The sequence below is a fragment of the Tachypleus tridentatus genome, chromosome 1, assembly GCF_004210375.1.
Source record: "Tachypleus tridentatus isolate NWPU-2018 chromosome 1, ASM421037v1, whole genome shotgun sequence".
NCBI classification, from domain to species: Eukaryota; Metazoa; Arthropoda; class Merostomata; order Xiphosura; family Limulidae; genus Tachypleus; species Tachypleus tridentatus.
This window is the reverse complement of record NC_134825.1, coordinates 33,846,478-33,867,975: the sequence shown is the minus strand read 5'-3', so window position 1 is coordinate 33,867,975 and position 21,498 is coordinate 33,846,478. Positions and strand designations below refer to the sequence as shown.

General features: G+C 31.0%; 1 protein-coding gene across 2 annotated transcripts in view; it reads right to left on the bottom strand.

The window, feature by feature from the left end:
- LOC143245626 (homeobox protein ARX-like) overlaps window positions 1–21,498 on the bottom strand; it is a 154,160-nt gene that overhangs the window by 67,277 nt on the left and 65,385 nt on the right. The window contains exon 1 of one of the 2 annotated variants that reach the window (XM_076491985.1): window positions 14,768–15,129. The exons of the other annotated variant lie outside the window; for it this stretch is intronic. Coding sequence (XP_076348100.1) covers window positions 14,768–14,837 — 70 coding nt within the window. The 5' untranslated portion in view covers window positions 14,838–15,129. Of the gene's footprint in view, window positions 1–14,767; window positions 15,130–21,498 lie in introns of those variants that run through there. 2 annotated transcript variants of the gene reach the window in all.

Below are 21,498 nucleotides of genomic sequence, written 5' to 3'. Positions count from 1 at the left end.
ACCATAGCACTAAATGTTTGTGAGTGAATATCAGGTAGGAGGCTCTGGAAACAATGTTACTTTAAAACGTATGTTTACACTACCCAATATTTGTAATGTTGAACCACATTTTATGTCTTCCAGCTTTGTCGTAACTTAGCAGTTTAACTGGTGACAGTTCTACTAGTGGGGTTTATCATTGACTTCTTAAATGCGTTTTTCTGAAGTATTTGTGCATCAGACTTTCTGTAGGTCCAAGCCTTTATTGGTTGCAAGATCCATAATAACTTATCAGTGACGAGCCCACAAAAAAATAAACTAAAATAACATCAATAGTACAATTAATCTCAAAGTATTTTAAGACACTGGATAACATAGAGATTTGTCTGTGGACTTATAACTCTTAAAAACTGGGTTAGGATATCTGTGGTAGGTAGAGCACAGATAGCCAAATTTGTATGATTTTGTGTCTAATTTCAAACAAACAAATGTATCTTAATCTGAAAATGTGTAGTTTTATCCAATTTTGTTTCGTCAGTTTTTTATACTGCATGTTGTAACGGGTAAAATATAAACTTTAACAATACGTCTTCTATTCTGTCTTGGTTTTTAGTGTAATACATAGATTCATAATACGTTTGTCATCTTTGTTACCTGTGGAATGTTTTCGTTTTTTGCAACACATTCTATTACGAAACTAAGGAAGGGTTTGATTAATCGTTGGTAGTAAAGTAGGGAATAATTATTAATGCTGTAATATTTTGTGCTGGATTTTAATTATTAGAATGATGGAGACTATAACATAGAAGTACGTGGTGTTGTGGAATGATTTTAATTACCCCGTTTTAGAGAGCTTTTTATTCTAAAATTAATCAACGAAATTGTGAGCTTCTATTACGAAGTGGTGAGCAGTCTTCTCCTCGTGATCCCTGATGTTAGGTTTGTTTTGTTTTTGAATTTCGCGCAAATATACACGAGGGCTATCTGCGCTAGCCTTCTCTAATTTAGCAGTGTAAGGTACAGTGGAAGGCAGATAGTCATCAACATTCACAACCACCACAATAAATAGGGAAATTGATTGTCACATTATAGCGCCCCCATGGCTGAAAGGGCAAACATGTTTGGTGTGATGCGAATTTGAACACACGACCCTCATAGTACGAGTCTAGTGCCTTAACCACCTGGCCATGCCGGGCCTAATGTCAGGAAGGGCGAGTTGCGAATAAAGAAAGTTTAAAATGGAGTAAATTACATCTTTAAATAATTAAAAATATAACTTTATCAGCTTTCTATTTATGTTGAAATGATAAATCTTCCATTCAGAAATGGAAGTCGTCAAAATTCATTGAAGTGATCAAATTCATTAAACAAGACTATTCAGATAACGCCACTATTCTATAAATCCGTATGTTATCTTGTAACCCAGACGAAACTGAACTAAAAATTAACTTAAGGTACAGTTAAGTTTTTGAAGTTTTAAAACCATGGTAACGTAATGTGTGGGAAATCGAAGTTGTTTTTTTATATTCTGACCCTCGTTTCAGGATGGAATTAAAGTACAGTCATTACGTCTCATCAGAAAACTATTAAGTACTAAAAGTAAAAGTTAAAATAAATATGGCATAAACGTATTTATTTTTTGATGAACGAAAATGGTGATTGCTTGCGCTATCGACCTCATATGATAGAGCCATCAAAGAATAAGTTTTTCAGACCAACCGGAATGAGTCTGTTTTAGAGGTGTTCTCTGAGCTCTTACGTTCCAATCACGTGCCCTGAAATAGTCAAATGATTCTGAATGACAACGTTAGTTTGAGGTGTGATTACCACGTGAAAAATGGTGGTTTCTTGGCCCTATCGCCACAATAACGGTAGTTGCTTATTTCCTAACGCGCTACTAAAGAGACCCCACAGTCTTGAAGTGTTTTTTTTTTTGTCGTATTTTTCCTGGGCGGTCGAGACTGCTGTTCGTAATGTTCTATTATATTCTGTTCTATTCATTGACGAGGCCATTGTTACAGCTGATTGCGCACCGATTTTTTTTTTCAGAGAAACAGAACATTTCGCATATAAAGGAGCACCATCATGCTGATGTCTACTATTTTATTTAATATTTTTCAACGTGTTAATTCAGCAATTTAGGGCACACACTTCTTAAATGTACACAAAATTTCGCTTTGAATACTGAAGTTGGGTTGACTACATAGAACATTTAAATATAATTTTTAGCCCTAAAGATGGCAACATTTAAACAACAACAACTAGTTTTATGATTCAACTACTTTATTTCTGTGGACAGCTGGATCTTTATTAGTACATTACCTGCCATTTACCAGATTCTCTTATCCATTCACACACAATTCTAAATCAGAAAAAGGGTTAAAAAAGAGTCTAACTTTAGGAAATCTAAATGATTTTGTTTGATAATAGCAAAAACTGCATCAATTACTATTTACGGTAACAAACTTAAATTCATAATGAACTAAAATTTATCGTGATTAGAATCCTAATATTACACATTATTTTCTATTATCAAGTTTAAATTAATGTTTGCTGCTATTTATTGCAAAATTTACTTTATCGCTGGGAATAGAACCATAAATTCTACAGCTTTAAGCTCGTAAACTTATCGCTAATTCATTAAGCACTTTGAAAGGTAATGTACTAATATGGTTTATTGAAAAAAAAAGCGTAATGAGTAACTAGTTTTAAAAATCTATTTTCAAACTTCTAAAAAAACCGTATCACTCTCATTCACCTTGACTCTGATCACATTAACTCTAGTGCGAACAATTTACCCGGTTGAGAAGCACTGTTCTAAGTCATGCCCAGTTTTAAATTTTACAAACAGTATTCTATACTAATAAATATAACTATACGTAGCAGTTATTAGTTAAAGTATTAGTAATAATGATATTTGGGAACATCAATAAAATAAAAGAATTATGGCAAGTAAGCTCTAAAATTAGCCATTTGTAATCCCACGTGTTAGTTCAATTACGAAAATTGACTTACATTTGTTTTTAGGCAAATAAGATTATCTGAAATGCACTATTAGCAAAAAATATTTGGGTTTTGGTACCATGGGTGTACTTAACACAATACAGCACCCACTTAGCTAAATAGCCGTAGAGATTCTTTTCGCTGGATGCCATCGTTCCTTGTGATTTTATTTAGCGTTAGAAAAAACCGCTTCGGAAGTGATCACTTTTTAACATTTGCTATTTTAATAAAAAGTGTCAAAGGAGAGATAATAAGCTGAATTTAAATCAATTTTTTCGACATAGTACAATAAAATATACATGCTTATGATATTAACATAAAGAGAAAAACAAAAACCGAACAACAACAAATATATACTCAAACACGTTCATCTCTTTATGTGTTTTTTCGTTTACGCTACCATCTTTAAAATATGTTTTTAAATCAGTCAAAGGAAAAAGTGCCGTTTTATTTCATGAAATTCTTTTACAAAATAAAATATTTTCGTTCTCAATATTTTTTTTTCTCAGATTGACCGTTCAGCACATATGAAGAATAACGTATCGACTTTGATGCTGATATAAGATTTTAGGAACTGTATAAAGCGAATACTTTTTCTGTAATATACTCTTGAAAATAAGCAGTCTGATATATATATATGTAAGATTAATCATTGAAGAAATATTCAAAATGTAACAGACAAGCAGACAGACATTTGGTTATAATATATAGAGACAGTGATTTTATTATTATTATTTTCCTCACAAATATTAGACTTTATGTTGTGAAAATACAGAAAATGTCTTGATAATTAAAATTCTATTCTCAAGGTGTTTTATTTGGTCAGATACAATACATATTTCACACTTGTAGACAGACAACCTATAATTTACAGAAAGATCTTAAAAGCCAGTTACTTAAAACCTAACACATAATAATCTTGTGAACTTAAAAACAAACAACAAAAAGAAACTTGGATTGTAAGTGTCTTATTTAGAACGCTCATAAAAATACCGCCAATGGAAAATTAATACGAGATTCAAGTGTCAATAGTTTTATTCAGAACCTTGATACCTTCTTCTTCTATATCTCTAACACGTTGAGATATGAGACGAGATTGAAACATTACAATGTGTGTCGGATCTTCGCTAACGAAATGTCCAAGGACAGTGTTACATCTTAAAAGGTATTGTTAATGGACTGCATTTGTTTAGAAAGTTTTAGGACGATATTTTGAGCTGCTAGCACAGACTTTCATCAGGTCCATCTTCTGTCTAGACCTTGTTTCAAGCAAGAGAGTTACATCTTTATAAATGATACTTCTGAATCTAGACTGGGAAGAAAATTTAATATTGTTTTAACTTGGAGAACCCAATGAAGGTGTAAAATCATGTTTCCTTTACAATTTTATTTAGTGTTTATATTAAAACAACAATGAATATTCAAAGAATCGTAGTGAAAATCAATAATGTATTATCAATGTTGAGTTACTACATCCATTTTTCTCAAGATCAAATAGGCCATTGCATGAACTCATGTAGTTTGTTGCAAGATGTTTAAACGTAATTTAAATAACATGATTTTTGTTTGTTTGAAATACGTGTAACATATTCTATCAAAACAAAAGCATTGAAGATCACGCTATGGACTTATCGTAGAAGAGAACTTAATGTATAACAGTATCACTTGTTTTTTGTACCAGCAACGTTATTTTTCGTCCTCTCACACTTTCAATTATCATTTTAAATGTCCACAATATAAAGGATTTAATCTTATATTATTTCTTTATACCCACATTATTTTGTAAGCTTTCTAAATGTTACAAGAAAAACCTTTAAATTTACAGGGTTACCAGAAATAAGTTTTACGATTAACTGGATCATTATCACGTGCAAGGAGTTTATAGATTTAACGTATTTGCACAAGTAAAATTAAAACAGGATTAATATTTGATAAGCATTTAATTATCATTGTTCATTGATTTGACATTGTTTTTGTGTATCATATGACATTCATTTCAGGGAAATTTCTGCAAATATCTTTGCTTTTACGAACAAAAATTTCTTTGAATAACATTTTAATATCTTTTTTTTGTTTCATCAGTTTTGCCATTGCCTTTTGACCCTCTATGTCAAAATATGGTGAGTATTACATATTAAAGAGTAAAATGTGACTCTTTTTAACATGATCACTACAGTTTTTAGGCATTGAAATAGCTTCTAGGAAAGTTTTGACTGTTGTGCTCTTAAAAGTTCAAATGAGTGAGTTATTGAACACGTATTTAAGAAACATTCAGCTAACCGCTTATATTCGTTTTTAATAGTCTAATTTTAAGCTAAATATTTATCTAGAAACATCTACATTTTCATTCTAACATTCAAGGTAGATTTTACCTTAATCTGTTAAACTTTTATTCTAATATTCAAGCTAGTTATTTGTAAGAAAGAGAGAACTACTCGTTCAGGAGATCTTTTTATATGAAAATAGTTTCACTCATGGAGCCAATTTCAAGATAATTATTGACTAAAAACAACTCAACTCAACATTGCATAATTACTCGGAGACATTTAAACTGTTTGATGAGGTAACTGTTGAAAAAGATGTTATTTTTTTAAAGATATTTGCTTGATAAGTTAACTTTTGAAAAAAAATTCTTATAAGATATCTAGGATAAAAGTTCACTTAAGTCATTATGATACTTTAAAAACTCAACTTCAGGATAATATCAAACTCAGCCATTGTTTGTTTGTTTGTGAATTTCACGCAAATCTACACGATGGCTATCTGCGCTATCCGTCTCTAATTTAGTTGTGTAAGACTAGAGGGAAGGGAGCTAGTCATCACCACTCACCGCCAACTCTTGGGCTGCTCTTTTAACAACGAATGGTGGTATTGACCGTCGCATTATAACACCCCCACGGTTGAAAGGGCGAGAATGTTTGGTATGAGGGGGATTCAAACCCGTGACCCTCAGATTACGAGTCAAGCACCCGAACCACCTGGCCATGCCGGCCCCAAACTCAACCACAGTTGCATATTTGAAATCCTGTTTTCTTCAGGCTAACTGTTATCAGCTGCACATTTAGAGTTATCTAGATGCTGATGTTGTCAAAAATTACATATTTGATGCTATATTTAAGGTAATTTCTCGTTCCAGAAACAGTTACGTTTACGTTTATAAATGTTGCTCTGAAAACAGCTACACATTTACAGCCATCTTCAGAATACCTCTTCACATTAAAACAACTGAATTCTGGAAGGCTCTCATAACCTACATGTTTGTCTGGTAACAACTTATTCATTTTTGAATATATTTACAAGCTAATTATTCTTCCAGGGACAGTTACATCTTTAAATCTTTGATCAATCTAACTACTGACTTGAAGACAACTTGCATTAGCTCCAAGTAGAAAACTCCAAAACATATTCAAAAGCACTTTTTAATCTTTAGCTACTTTTTGATTATAAAACATTTATTTACTATTTATTTTATCTTAACTCGAACAACCTATCATACAACATACTTCAAAACAAATAGCTGTCAACAGCATCCAACGTTGTTGTTTTTTTTTAAAGAGATTGGACTAGAAAATTATATGGAAAAATCTAACCAAGTTCATAAATGTCTGGTTGATGCAAAAAATATACATGGCTGTAAACTACAAGTTCATAAATGTCTGGTTGATGCAAAAAATATACATGGCTATAAACTACTCTACTACTCCTAAAGATGCCAAAAGTCGCTGGACCAGCAATGTTTAAAATTTTATTCGTGATCGAGGATATTATGAAAGCCTTAAGCAAATCTGAAACTCAGTTTATTGCAGATAAAAACCTGATCTCCAAAACCTAATTTTACTTGACTGTCTTCGACATGAGAAGAACAAGACATAATAAGAAACTATAATTTCAATTTGTATTTATAAATATAACCGACATGTTCTCCAAGAAATCAAACCAAAATAACTTTGAGTTTGGAAAGGATACTCCAAGACCCTCTTTTTGAAAACAACAACAAATATCTCGTATAAAATAGAACAAGACAAATGTTTAATAATAAAATTATGCGTGTTTTTTTTCTTCTGACTAAAGGAAAAAAGGCAATTAAAACATAAGGACTTACATATACAGAAAAATATAAGATGGTTGTTCTAAGGTGGTAATCTGTGTGTAGGGAATAGAAGAAATTGATTAAATTGCTTGTATTTAGGAATAACGTATAGTGTTCATACGTCAATACAAAATGAAAGTCGGTATAATAAGAAATATGCGAGAAAGTGTCAATGGCAGTTATGTAATGAGACCTTCGAGAAAATTTTATGAGAAGACAGAGAGATAAACGAAATCGTTAAGTTATTCGTTAGAAATTTGAAAAAGAAATGACTGGAAAGTGAGTCTGGAACTGAGTATTTGATAAAGTAAATAGTACACCCCTAACATTTTATATAGATATGTACTTTCGACGATTTTTGTCTTAGCTTAGAGGTTAGGAAAGAGTTAAAAGAAGTTCAGCTACAAGTGTTGTGTTAAAAGAGAGAGAAAAAAAAAGTTAAAATTGCATTTTAGGAATTGATTAGGCCAATTTATTATTCTAAGTATTCATTATAAGTAAGAATGTAATATTAAATTAGATATATTGATTACTAGGTTAATGTCCAACTCTCACCTTTTAAGTTAGCTTGCTTTGATCAGAAGTTAATAATAATTCAATTCATCACTTGTCAATGAGTTAGAAGGATTTCGGGCCTACTCTTCAAAATATAACCCCTTCGAAGAGAGTATTTTTTAGTATTTTAAATGGCATGTCTGCTGAATTATGCAGAATAATAAATTAACAGTGTAGGTACCATAAGTATTATACAAATATTATCACTATAAAAAGTCCAAAATCAGTGATGAGGTCTGAAACGGGTCTAACTCAGTGATAGGCTCTAAAGCGAACAGCAGATTAGGTTTTATGTTTCTATTCTAACATTCTAAATAATGTATCTCCAGAACAACAGTGCAACATAGTACATTAGTAGCAACAATGTTACAAATTATTCGAAATCTACATAGATACATTGTTTCACCGTGTTGAGTAAAAGATGATCAAAATACATTAAGTTGCCAGTTTCCATCCTTGTGGGAAAATATTTTGTACGTATAGAGACAGAATATAAATTAAGTTTGAGACTGAAAGAAAGTTAAGTGAAAAATCTATAAATGTAGAAGAATTCCAGTTTTAAGATTCAAGGCCAAAATGGATACAACTAAAAAGTACAGGGAAGAGTTTACGTAAATGTTAATAATCTAAATATAGTCTAGAGCTGGGAACTGAAACGTTACAGAAGAGAACAATAGTCCATAATTTCTTAAGTAGTTTCTATTTATTTGATGTTAACTACAAAGCTACAACATGATTTTCCTATGCCAGTCCCACTTCGAGAATTGAAACTCTATTTGAAACATTTTAAGCCCTCAGTCATACATAGTCCTGGAGAGGGTAGGTTTTTAAGCAACGGAATGTTAAACTAAGTATTAGAATCATAATAAAACAACATAAAATGAAATATATTTCCAGACAAAGTTTTCTTATCAGTTGATTTTTCTGCTCCGTTTTCTAAACTCTGATTATTTTCAAGACAGCTGATATGGGTATTAAATTAAAATAAAGTACAGAGCAACGTTTCGACCTTCTTAGGTTAACTACCTACATTTTTACTTCAAATGGGTTTCTCGTTATCAAGAAACTCTTGATTAATTTAGCGATTATAAGGTGAAGTAACTTCTAGCCCTAACTTTATGTTATAATTAGTAGTTTCCCGAAAGTGTGTTTTTGTGTTTTTTCGTATAGCAAAGCCACAAAGGGCTATCTGCTCAGCCCACCGAGGGGAATCGAACCCCTGATTTTAGCGTTGTAGTTTCCCGAAAGAAAACTTGGGAAGGACATAGGTCGTTTTCGCACCATGTTTTCTTCATGCTCTTTGAAAAAATATATTGTAACAAATACAGAAAACATGCAAGACAAGTTTTGAAGTGACCAGTTGTTACGTGACAGAATTCAAAATGTAGGACTAAACCTTGCATATGTATTATAAATTACTGTTTGTGAATAAAATTTAAATATACACAAGTTACATCAATGTAAAAAATATAAATAAATAAATGTCATAGTATTACAACTGTTTTACGTTTTCAATAAACAATGTAGTCTTTGCTTTCTTATTAAACGATTTATTACCAAACATGCAGGAAAGTTGTTTTATGAATATTATATTGTTAAGAGTATCTTCTACAATAATTGTAAATACACATTCGACATCTTAGCTGTTTTTACAATAAAATATTTAGTTCTATTGTTATGCCCTGAAAATAGAGCAAAGCGTAATTATGTGTATTAAACAATTTCTCTCGCTGAAATGAATCTCGAAAAAACCGGCTGGAGAGGCTAAAACCAATTACAAAGTTTAGTTGCAAAATAAAACCTAATGGGCAATATCACGAAGTTGGTTACAGTAATATCCGATATATCGGTCTTAACACAGACTATAACTGCTGTAAGCCGCACCTTTGTTAATGTCTACGTGTGGTAGAAACGCCATCTAGCTACTTTAATTTTTAAAAGATTGGCACACTTATAACTGGTGCTTCAAGCATTGAGAGAAGGATATTTTTCATAAGTAACTTCAACAAAATATTATAAAAAGTATCTCAAACTGACAGAGAAAGTTCAAAAGACACGTGTATGAAGTTAGACATCGCAACTACGTATTTAACGAGGAATGAAACGAACTAGATTTCAAAGGTTCATTCAACTGGAGGAATGACTATGTCAATAGTAACCTTTTGACTACCGCCCGAAGTGTATTTTTGTGGTAATAATTGATTATCAAAAGGTCAGACAAATATAAATAAATATGAACGTGCTGTTGAGTGTGAAACTGTGGATCTTATGAAGTATATACTAGAAGTTAAAGAAGATGGTAGAGATGACCTGGCAATAATATTTCAGTCTAGGTCTTTCTGGCAGCATTCTCTCTTTGGTTTACAGTTTGGATCTCCATTTACCAACCTTTCTCTTGAGAAGCATAATATTTTGGTTGAAGTATCATGGTGATAACTTTTAATCAGACTTTTTCATTGGGTTTTAACTTGCCGAAAAATATTTCATTCAAACACCTCATGGCGCCAAAGTAACTAATGGAACCTCGAGTACGAACTTGGATTAAAAACACGTCACTTTTTTACAGTTCAGAGAATCCTACTGTATACTTCTCTTAATTTTAAAAGATGTTTCTTACAAAACGAAAAAAATTTCTGCCATGGCACTTTGGAGCACACGTTTCCAGACTAGAAAAATAATGATCACTAATATTTTTTCTTTAAGTTGCTGCTGTGGACAACATGACACATGGACACTAGGGCTTTATAAATATACAAAAGTATAGTACATCAGCAAGTGTTCTTAAATGGACTATCGCTTCATTATATGCATTTTACTTAGGTACATCTAAATAACTATTTAACGTATTCACATTTTTCTTGATATCACCATAAAAAATAGCTAGAGTTTTTTATTCTCTTATCTTAGTACCCCAAATACACCTTTTCCATACAAATCCATTTAAAACAAAGGCTTGTAGTGAAAACAACAACAAAAGTTCAACTATATCAACTGGGGACCCCTGAGAATTTTCATCAAAATAGAGAAAGAAATATTACAGAGAAAAAAGAATTATTTGTATGCAACTTTACGCTATTAGTTATTTGAAATCAAACGAATATGAAATTATTACAAATGTCTATAAAAGAATATATGTAAAACACACATAGAATAGTGTATAGTATACGTAGACATACATCAATTCGTTACTCACTATTTGCAGAGTAAGCAAATAACATGTAGAATATAATCAGCCACTAGGTATTCAGTAACGAAATTGTCCAGAATGAAATCATTATAACAAGTTTTTGCGTATAGAGTTTAACCAGTCCGAAATCACATATTGAAAGTAATTATTATCTAGATAAAAATCATATATCGGTCCCACGTAGTTAAATCGGTATAATATCACTGTGTAAATGCATATTGAAGTATGTGAAATTTTGCTTCTAGCATTTTCTCATTTTAAATATAGATTTTAGTAAAGATATAAAACCAGCATACGCTTTTGAAATGTGTATAATGACGGTGCTTATTATTGTTTTTAAATTACGTGAAGCAATAATAATTTAAAACTTCTAAGTATATAAATCGTTATTACATACATCTATTGATTATTGTTCCGATGATCTCTGCAAACACGCTTGATGAATCAGATCCACCTGATGCCACGAAAAATCCACTCCACGAGTTAGTAAATGTTGCCTGGAACTTAGCTGAAAAGTTAATTACAAATTCTTCGCACATGGATAATTTTTATGACTGAGTATTACGAGAATGTGGCTTCAGTTTTCTAATGATGTAACATCTTCGTGTATCACTTTGTCAGAGTTAAATAAGACCCCGCCCATGAAAAGCTATCTGATTGCGCTTAATTTCTAGTTTCTTGTCTCTATCAATAAAAATAAAGAAGCAGAAAACACTATTATCTATAGCAAGTGTAGCTAAAATATGATGTTTATGAAACAAAAATTATGACTTTATTAAAGCAGGGCGTAAAGCCAAGGTAAATCAGTAGTGAGCTATGTTGCTTTCCTATTACTACATATATCATTAATAGAGAAATAGAGCTTGTGAAATTCCATTCTTAACACCATGGATTATCACTCCATTTATAATTACATAGCTTTGATTAGGCTTATAAAATACTATGACATCACACAATGACGTTTAAGCTGCACTAATGAAAGTTGTAACGGAAATCACATTAAAGCAGTACTGTCATTGTTTATGATGCTTCAAAACTATCTAATTATGTTTTAGCTTTACTATAAAGACAAATGAAACTTTCTGAAATTTGTTGTTTTTCTGCTTCAAATATTCACTAATAGGAATCTACGTAATTACCAAAGGATGTGATTATCTCGAGTGAAATGTGCTGTATTTGATAATTATTGTTAATGTTGCACTTTTCGACGACGATTCTTAGTAATTAGATAGAATGATTGCGTTTTTAAGTCAGTCGCTTTTCCCACTATCTTTATGTCGTTATATCCCCAGCCATGAAATATTGTTCATTATCTAATATCCACTCTCGGTTGAACATTTCCCGAAGATAATTACGGAGCTATTTAGTTTTTATTATACAATACAAACTTTTTTATTACGTTATCATTTTATCTAACAAACAACTAGTGTTTTATTTATGAAATACTAGACTGTTGTCAAATGTTTTTACTAATATGTTACTCGATCAGGTACTATTTAAATGATGACAACCCCAGTCAGTTTAGTTACTTGCATTTGTTTGTGCATGAATTATTAGTTTTTATATGCTTTCTTCGGGGTATCCGTGACAACAGTCAAATTCATTGGTTTTAAATATGAAAAATGACAATAGTCAACCGTTTTGTTATTTCCAGCGATTCGATAAAGCTTGCCACTTTAACTTTTGTCTCAGCATACACGAACATTATAAACAAACAAACAAAATGGATATATACATGAGGGTATGAGCGAATACACATGTGATGCTTAGATATCCTTGAATAAGGTAGAATTTCCTTATCTTCCAGTATCTTTGGAAGTTTAATATTCCATTTTTTTCCAAGTCTATGTTCTTTTATACATATGTATTAACTGAGGCACCCTTTCAACGCACGAGATAGATGTAGGGACGCCTGAGGCGTAATATAAAAAAGAGATCCAAATGCTGACCCTCGACGTTATTTTCCAAGAAGCACTAACGGTACGCGCCAGGTTTGGAGATAATCGGTCCAGAGCTTTACCAGCTATAAGCGAGAATACATAGACGTTTGTTGTTTTTCAAATAATGGTTTAGCTATATATATCAGTTATTATAAATTACAAAATAATATCAGCCACTGAACTGACAAAAATTTCATACGTTTTTGTTGGAGAAGTTCTGTAGTATAAGATAATATTACTACAAAGGAAATATATGCACACGGATCCTTGAATCATTTATATGTTTTTTAAGTTATTTAATACCAGAAACAGTTTTTGTTAATTCGCTCCCACAATATCAAGGACGAGTTACTCTTACGTTCACTTGATAAACTCCCAGATCTTGAAAGTAAAGTAAATAGAAGATAAAAAGTCTTAATTTCCACGTGACTATGATCTCGTATACAACTTCCGTATTTATTGATGAAAACAATAATTGTAGACGGATTTACTTCTGAGCTAAATCTTTTACTCGAACGTCATTCAAATATTGCAAAAATAATCCCAACCAGGAGAAGGACTTGTAGAAAACTATAATTTCAGTGATCGTATGAACTAGAACAAAGTTAAAAAAAATAATTTTTAATTTAAAAGTCTAAAACTTACTTTTTGGAAAACATTCAGCAAAGATTAAGCTTAAGGTATTTTTATTTTTTTGAGGTTTGTAACATTTTACTGTTTGTTGTTGATGAACTGACACACAGTCTGTTTTGTTTAGTAATCAAACTGTATTATAATATAAGATCAACAGAAATAAACACGTTTTCATTCACAACATCTCTAAATTAATAAGGAAAAATTCAAGCCTTTCATTTGTGATGTCTTTCTGTTTTTAAAAATTTACCACACATTTGTTTTTACTATTAATTCACAGTGAATATTTAAAATTAATTTTCAGAATGTGTTTGAAACGGATTCTCTATCTCTAGATCGGAAATGGAGTCATCCGGTATCTTGACGCGTACCCGATTAAAGTTTGGTAATAACCACGTGCAAACTATTCAACATCATTTATAACAATGGAATACATTTTAATGAAACGTAGACTGTATACCAAAACTAGTAGTTTTAGGTTCAAAGCTATAAAACGTAATACTGTATTCTTGTACTCGACGTTTTAGGAAATACGCTAGGATTCCATTCTCTTTTCAATATCTGTAACCAAGTGTGTGGCTCTGATATATTCATAGAAAATAAAACAAAACTACAATAATTTATGTACCTCCCCTTTCTTTCCACCATCTTACGTTTCCCTTTTCCTCCCCAAAAATAACTTATGAGGAGTTACGTCTGTGGATACTATTACATCTAAAGACAATAAGACGTTGGATATCTAAAAGTGATCTACTATATAACAACTATAGTAAATAGATCTGTTTCAAAGTAGATAATTTACATATCGTACTAACAAAGTGAATAGTTTAAAGTAACTAAAGGTAATGACGCTACTTTTAAATAATATTAAACAGCTTCAAAATAGACTCCTTTTCAATGGAATGCCGTAACACGCCGTAACACAAGAGATAACAAATTTCACATTTTAAAGTACTCAAGCAATCTTTTTAACATTAAAAAAAATTGAAATTGCCTCATTCATGTTACATAAACTTTAACAAAATTCACTATCGTGATTAGTTAATCACGAACTAATCATATTTCAGAGCTCTTACTTCAAAAGTTAAGTGTTAGGTTTACATACTCAAAACCTGTTGAGTTCTCTGTAACTTTCAGCAACACACAATGCTCTTTTGTGTACAGTTTAATAAATATCACGATCTATTTAAAGGAGAGCTTCTTCGCCATCATTTAATTGTGTTTATTACAGAGATACGATGCTCAAATAAATTAAGGCAAATTTGAGAACCTTCATAATATTTTGTTTTCTTATAAACGATAGTTTTCTGCACGGCAGAATTCATTCTTGAAAACAAAAACCAAACCAAAGTCAAAAACTTGTCATGCATAACAACTTACTATTCATAAGAAAATTACTTGTAGACAACGGTTCCGAGCTCCGTGAAGAAAATCCTGTTTTAAGGTTCATTGTTCGCTTTGACTAAAGTGATAGACTTCTTCAGTCGTAGGAACAAGTTGTATTGAGATATCTATTAGGCGAGATAACTTACGAATTTAGTGAACGTTTCTCGACGTCGATCAGACGATTACTGCCACTCCATCAGGTAGCACCTTCTGGTGGAAGAGGTTTTCATTTTATCTTCTTGTCTTACTAATATGTACCAAGGACTTACAAAAAACGCGTTATTGGATTGACGAAAAATTTAATCTAGTCGTCGTTTAGAAGAAGCTAGGAAAACTATTAATACGTGTTATAACTAATAATAGCCTAAATCTGCTTAGCGCTACATCCTAAAGAAACAGCTGACGATATTATAAGTTGCAGCCAATGAAAATCTTACATCAATTTTGAAGCTGAGACTTCAGTTTTCTTGCTGAGGGTGACCAAAAGTAGCCCCGCCCTATTACCGTATTAGGTATAGATGCCGTTGACGCTGGGAGCTGGCATAAATCGCCTACAATTTGTTTTCACGGTGATAAATTTAGCAAATATATGTCACGTTGTTCTTAATTTAATCACCAACTATTAAAGCGACAATATAAACGATTGTTTTATAAGAAAAGCAAGAAATTACTTAATTAATAACTGAAATCTTTTTACGAATGCATTAGTCTTATAATAGAGAAAGTTTGAACTGAGTCTTTTAAAGGCTGCTTAATATCTACACAGTCTTCTCACAAGTAAATTCAACTTACGTAAATATATTTACCTGACAATAAAGATCAATCAGATATAAAAAAGGTAAATAAACCAAACAGCCCCCTTTGATGGTTCAGTGGAAAGTCAGTAGACTTATAACGTTAACAGCACAGACAGCTCATTGTCTAGGTAGCTTTGCGCTTTATAATAACCAAAATAAGAAACTATAAAACAAAACCCAACCAGACCCAGTGTTATACTTTGGAGAACTTGTCTATTATACCTATCTAAATATCTGTTTTTATTTTTATTCAATGGCTCACATTTTTCTGTATACTAATTTATTTATTTCTACTACTTATAGAGAAATTTTAGTTCTATAAAGTTACGTATAGGTTTGTAATCCGTGAAATGTGAAGAACAAAAATACACAGAACAAAAGTTTTGATCCTGATAAGTTAGTTGAACCAAAACAAAAAACAACATAGGTTTCAATTATTGAAAAATGGCTCTTACTAAAGTGATAGACTGAAAACGTTGTGAGTGTTTTATTAAATCAAAAGTAATTAGCAATTTCTTAAACGTTTTGCTTAATTAAGGGATTTTTATTGGCAGAAGAAAAAGCAAACTTGATTACTTTTGCACGACAAATTATATATTGACGATAAACACTTCTAGCATTCATTGTTTTATAACCTATTAGGCTTAGCTCATTTTACATATATTACGATATTACCTCTTTGATATAGGAACTCCTTTGTACCTATATATTTAAGCTAGAATATATTGAATAAACGCTTTGATGGCATAGGTCATTAGTTGTAATAATTAAAAAAAATTACAATAAAATTCAGTTAGATTCCACAAAAGCATACTTATAGTTTTCATTCTTCACTGTTTACAGTCGTTTGTGTTAAGCGTTTGAAATTACTGGTATTTAAGTCCAGAATGACTATTATTAGGACTATACAAACATACTGTTTATGTTTGCCATTTCCTGCGAACAGCTGTTACTATAACAACGGTAGAAAATTAAAATAATTTCTCGTGAAATGTTGACTCCTTGTAAGTGTTACTTCAATACGACTTGTTTTCTAACAATTCTCTGAGCTGGTGAGGAGGACTGGAACAAAATACAGCTCGCTTATTAAGGTTCATTTAATGACGATAATTGTAAAGATATTACTAATGAAAAACTTTGAACTTATTGTACTTCTATATAATCTAGAAGCTACAGTCCAATATTTTATTTATAATCCAATTTAGTTGAAATAATTTAACTCGCACCAGTTACTTTTAGCAAACACTTAACCAGTCACTTAAAGAGTCATGTCGTGTCTCGCATAACTGTCTTCCGTGACTGAACTAATATTCATTCCAATTATGTATAATTGAGATCAATTAGTACATTAATTATTTGCAGAGTTGTTTTATAATGAACATAAAAATATGAAAAAGAAAAAATGGTGTTTTAGTGTTAAGGCAGAAAAGGTGGTCAATCTTGCTGATGACTTAGTCAATAGACTTGGAATTACGAATGATGATTTGCTTTGTGAAGTTATATGTTTTAGGAAACTAAGTGCGCAAACTCTTGGAAGACAGCTATACAAAAGATTTAACACACATAGTTTTGAACGACTTTCGTAGATTCGTGGACTCTTGTCAATGTGTAGGCATAATCATACATCCAATTCCGAGAGTTACCCTTTGTATCCGTATAGATGGGTGAAGTTGAAAAATTACAAAAATCTAAAAGAATATTTTGTTCTCAATTAACAAAACCCAACTCCCTTAACACCAACACTAGGGCGTCACTTTAAAAATTTCATAAACGCGAATTTAAATGTTTGTTTTGGACGATTCCTTGTATGTTAATACTCATTTTCAAGCAAACTGGTTTAGTCAAATCTAATAGCTCCAAACTTATCTTGTGGGTCTTCCTCACAATCTTTTAATAATAATTTTCGTTTTTATTACGTGGAATTCTAGAGATTTTATAGAAAATACCAAATCAATTTTGTCAAAAGTCAAGTAAACATAGATAAATATTAGACATATACTAAAATAATTTCCTATTTATTACTTCTCATAGGATAGCTTAACATTTTATAAAGGATGTTTTCCAAGTAAAGCCACAAAGCAAAGCCTGTAAAGGATCCAATGATACAAAAACTAAACTATGGGAATTCTGAATACTTTTTTCTTATTTTTTTCAATTCTAGGATACTAAAGTAATTTTCCCAAAAATGGATAACGAAATGAAAAGTATAAAATTTATTTCTGTGGTTTATTGCATGTGATAACTTATATTTCTTATATTACTTTGGGTTACTTTCTTTAATTACAGGGTTGTCACAATAAAAGTTTTGTTAAAAATTATTATATCTTAAATATGATGTTTTCTAGAAGGAATAAATTTCACTATAGACATAGTTTGAATCATAGGTTGTACTAAGAAAAGCTGGAATGTAACATGGTGCGTTTCAAAAACTGTCACCAAGGTGTTCAAATAATTTTCATTCTAAGTTAGAGAATCAAGTTCATATTTAAATGAAGTTATTGTAAATAACTTTTGCCCTGGACATTTGTTAGTGATTATGCAATATCCTGTACACTTAACTTCATTTGATTTAAACCACCAATTTTGTAATATTAATAAATTGGAAGAAACAAGATGAAACAAATACATAGTAATAGTTTGCCAAAAAGCGCGTTACATATGAAGTGAAATTCGATTTTGAAACACGCTGTAACTATTCCTACTTTTCTGAACAAAATATATATTATCAAAATGCCTCTAGCAAAATTGTGTTCCCTGAGAAAATGTACTTCTTAAGATACAGTCATTTTAATCATGGAATTATGTTTATATTTCCCCCTGCGGATTGTCACTTGATTTTTATCTGTTTATGGCTCTTATCGAAAATAGCAACTGGAATCTTAAACAGTTCATTCACGCAAGAAAATTACGTATGGAAACATAATAAATATCCAACATATGATGTTACCAATGGAGCTTGTGAAACAATAAATATCCAACATATGATGTTACCAATGGAGCTTGTGGAACATAATAAATATCTAACATATGATGTTACCAATGGAGCTTGTGAAACATAATAAATATCCAACATATGATGTTACCAATGGAGCTTGTGAAACATAATAAATATCCAACATATGACATTACCAATGGAACTTATGAAACATAATAAATATCTAACATATGATGTTACCAATGGAGCTTGTGAAACATAATAAATATCCAACATATTTACCAATGGAGCTTGTTTCCAAATTTAAAATTCAGGTTTACATTCATATGACGTTGATGATTAATTATTATTTTTAGAAGCGTCTAATATAACTGCAAAAACGCACTACAGAAAATTACAATTTTACTTCAAAAAGTAGTTTGGAAACATCCTTGACTTTGGTGAAAAACTGTTTTTAAACTACAACGTCTCTAACACTTACATATAAAAGATCAATAAACTGGTAAAATATTTTGGTGTGTTTTGTTTTGAATTTTGCGCAAAGCTACACGAGAGCTATCTATGTTAGCTTTCCCTAATTTAGCAGTGTAAGACAACAGGAAGGGCAGCTAGTCATCACCACCCACCACCAACTCTTGGACTACTCTTTTACTAACGAATAGTGGGATTGACCGTTACATTATAACGTCCACACGGCTGAAAAGACGAGCGTGTTTGGTGTGATGGGGATTTCAATCTGCGACTATCATATTGTGAGTCACGAGCCCTAACCACCTCACCATGCCGGGTTAGGTAAAATATTCATATACATATTTTCTTGGAACAAATATTTTATTCAATAAAATGAAATAGAACTGATAAAAGTAACTGATGAAAAGTAAAACCCAGATATAGATAACCTGAAATAATATGCTAATATTTATAGAGCATGAAATATTTGCTTATAAAATATGATACAATGAAATAAATCGTCGATAAAAATATTTCAATTTTTGTTTTATGAAAAGCTCTCAAACGAAGTTTGTAAATGAAAACTTGAACTATTATAAAACAGTATAAACATTTAATAAATATTTAATAAATATTTAATAAACACTTAATCAATATTTAATAAACATTTCATACGAAATTTTTCAATTAAGTTTTAAATGCATTTATGAGCTTTCCTTTCACAAGATAGGTAAGAAGATACATAGAGAGATATTTTAGATTCTTCGCTAGATAAATTATTCCTAGAGAGATCAACCCTAGAAAATTACTATATGAACAGACCGTTTCAACAAATTCTTATTTCTATTATCCATAGCACACTATTGGCAGTGCAGGCCACACAACGTGTGCTCTATTTTAGCCCGCCAAAGAAGAAATGGTTCAACTGTAGGTAGTGCCTCAGGTAGGATATCATTATAGACGTCTTTAAGTGAGTTCCCTTGCGTTATTTCAAATCTATACACTTGACGCCCACAACATACACATAGATATTATTCCTCATATTCTCTTGTTAAATACACCTCTAGCATAAACCGTGGAGTAAGAGTCGTTTACCTGCGGTTCTTTCTCATAATGAAACGTATCTGTGTTCATGATGTAAACTGTTGACGAAGCGTTCGTGGTTTCTTACTCATATGTGTTCAGATAAACTTAAGGAAACATATTCACTGATTCAAAAGTAAGATATAGGTCTCCTTCAACCTTTGTGGATATCTTACTTAAGTTTTATTCAACATTAACTGATTTGATTTTTTGGTAATACAAAGCTATTATTTATTTATTTGTAAAGAAAGTTGATTCGAATATTTCAAATATATATCATTATAAGCAGTTTTAGTAAATGTATGTGTATTTGTTTCTTCCAAACTGAAATACTTAGTGGATTGTTTAATATTGAAATTCTATTATTGATTGATTAAATAGAAATGAATTTCAAACAGAAAGGTTCTGGTTTGTATTTAATTTATCTTGGTAGTTTTGTTAATGCTATGAATATTTTCCAAACCGTGAGGTATAAAAAAATATGACATTTTAATATCAGTCTAACTAATTGTTTTGATACAACCGAGAACATTAAATTAATTAATTTAAACATTTCAGGAACATTTCTTTCGTGTTTCAGAATGACATTGAAATGATGTTTGGATGATTTACTGTTAGCAAATAAAAAAAAAAGTAATAGGTATTAGCAAATAAAAGTAAACAATTTGGCGATATTTATATCTCTGTAATGTATATGGTAAACGCCAACATGAAAAATATTTGTAATAACTGGGGAATACCTTATTTTAACTCAAAATAAGTGAGTTTAGAAGCTAAATATAAAACGTGACATAGCAATGTTTAAAAATGTGATCTTAGATTTATAGTTATCCAGCAGTGTTATTGAAAATAAAGAAAAAATTCATTACATATTAGTTTCGTTGTCTCTTAAAAACAAATAACAACTGGAACAAACGATGGACAATAATGAGAAGTGTGAAAGTCGATTGTGTTTCAAAATTAGTAATTTGTATATGAAATGGTTAAGAAAATAGCGATAATACAGTTAAAGCAAACTATCATAAAAATGTGAAATCTGACGATATATTAAAAAGGTCTTTACTGGAGTTTTTGTTAACCTGAATTTGAACTAAGAAGGTCGAAACGTTGTTCTCTGCTTTTATTAGTAAAAGTGTGAATATTCATACCAGCCGACCTGAGATACGTTGTTACTTCAAGTGGGTTTCCCGTCATCACATGGTATTGTTTGAGTAAATATACTTCAACCGTAATAACCAGTTCGTGCTTAAAGACATGAAAATAAACATTGTTTGCAGTAATATACCAAACAAGTTGTTTATCTAATGTCGTTACTTATATTTAGAGTTTCTAGAGTTATGACAAACACAAGGTTTCTGGCTTCATATAAAACGTGGAGTATAATGTAACAAACATTTCTAGAGTTATAACTAAAACATGGATGTTGGCATATTGGTTAAAACCATATTTACTATTATCTT